Below are 1919 nucleotides of genomic sequence, written 5' to 3' on the forward strand. Positions count from 1 at the left end.
CAACAAAACTGTCAAGTTTGTCAACGAACACGTCCAACATGACCAAGTGTTTAATGATTACATTTGACGCCCTAGCAGGTCAAGTGCAGCAACCACCCCCTTTAAACTACTTAACCGAGATTAACCTAATACTCCTTTCGTTTCTAAATATTTGTCTTTCTAGAGATTTCAAATGGTCACCACATACGGATGTATATAGACATATTTTAGAGTGTAGATTCACTCATTTTGCTCCGTATGTAGTCACCATTTAAAGCCTCTAAAAAACAAATATTTAGGAAGGGAGGGAGTAGCATCCAAAACGACCAGACCTCTGACTCTGAGGCACTGAGATGGACCAACCGCGTGAAGCTGAAGCGCACTATAAGTAGCCGTGGGTAGAGCTGCTGAGAAGCACAACAACCAGCGCAGCGAGCACCACAGACACCAAGAATCTTTCACTGTCTCACGCACATTTTTGGCCGGCGATGGAGGTGACCCCGAAGCACACGCAGGCGGTGAGCGGGTGGGCGGCCATGGAGCCCTCCGGCGAGGTGGTGCCCTTCGCCTTCAAGCGCCGGGAGAACGGCGTGGACGACGTCACCATCAAGGTGCACTACTGCGGCATGTGCCACACCGACCTCCACTTCATCAACAACGACTGGGGCATCACCATGTACCCCCTCGTGCCCGGCCACGAGATCACCGGCGTCGTCACCCGGGTCGGCGCCAACGTCTCCGGCTTCCGCCCCGGCGACCGCGTCGGCGTCGGATGCATCGCCGCCTCCTGCCTCGACTGCGACCACTGCCGCCGCTCCGAGGAGAACTACTGCGACAAGGTCGCGCTCACCTACAACGGCATCTTCTGGGACGGCAGCGTCACCTACGGCGGCTACTCCAGCATGCTCGTCGCCCACAAGCGCTTCCTCGTGCGCATCCCGGACGCCCTCCCGCTCGACGCCGCCGCGCCGCTGCTGTGCGCCGGGATCACCGTGTACAGCCCCATGAAGCAGCACGGGATGCTGCTGGGCGAGCCCGGGCGGCGGCTGGGCGTGGTCGGGCTGGGCGGGCTCGGCCACGTCGCCGTCAAGTTCGGCAAGGCGTTCGGGCTCAAGGTCACCGTCATCAGCACGTCGCCGGCCAAGGAGCGCGAGGCGAGGGAGAGCCTCAAGGCCGACGACTTCGTCCTGAGCACCGACGAGAGGCAGATGCAGGCCATGGCTCGGAGCCTGGACTACGTGATCGACACGGTGTCGGCGCAGCACTCGCTGGGGCCCATCCTGGAGCTGCTCAAGGTGAACGGGAAGCTGGTGCTGGTGGCGGCGCCGGACAAGCCGGTGGAGCTGCCGTCCTTCCCGCTCATCTTCGGGAAGAGGACGGTGAGCGGGAGCATGACGGGGGGCATGAAGGAGACGCAGGAGATGATGGACCTGTGCGGGGAGCACGGCATCACCGCCGACATCGAGCTCGTCTCCACCGACGGGATCAACGACGCGCTGGCCAGGCTCGCGCGCAACGACGTCCGCTACCGCTTCGTCGTCGACGTCGCCGGCACTGGCTCCAGGCTCTAGTTGTTGTTTTTTTCGGGTTTTATGGGAAAAAACGTCTAAACCTGATACATGGGGTCTCTAAAACTGACTCACGGGGTCTAGTCTCAAAAGACTTCGACGCGTGAAACCCGTTGGTGAAAATTACTCGTGATTTGGACACACTGTCTAATACTCCCTCCGTTCTAAATTACTCGTCGCAGAAATTAATATATCTAAAACTAAAATACATCTAGATACATCCATTTTTGCGACGAGTAATTCAGAACAGAGAAAGTAGATAAAATGTTTCGAGAAAACGAATCAACAACGACGCAAAACTCCTAATTTGTGACGAGTGTTACATATGCAATGTGTCATTAGTCACTACGAGAGAAGATCAGAGTGACTTTA

At 56.7% G+C, this 1919-nt stretch overlaps 1 protein-coding gene across 1 annotated transcript; it reads left to right on the plus strand.

The window, feature by feature from the left end:
• Window positions 1-390: 390 nt before the first annotated feature.
• LOC125535354 (putative cinnamyl alcohol dehydrogenase 6) lies at window positions 391-1690 on the plus strand. The gene has a single exon (XM_048698408.2). The coding sequence runs from the start codon at window positions 468-470 to the stop codon at window positions 1548-1550; it is 1083 nt and encodes a 360-aa protein (XP_048554365.2). The 5' UTR covers window positions 391-467; the 3' UTR covers window positions 1551-1690.
• Window positions 1691-1919: the final 229 nt, after the last annotated feature.

The sequence above is a fragment of the Triticum urartu genome, chromosome 2A, assembly GCF_056163025.1.
Source record: "Triticum urartu cultivar PI428250 chromosome 2A, HENAU_Tu73, whole genome shotgun sequence".
NCBI lineage: Eukaryota > Viridiplantae > Streptophyta > Magnoliopsida > Poales > Poaceae > Triticum > Triticum urartu.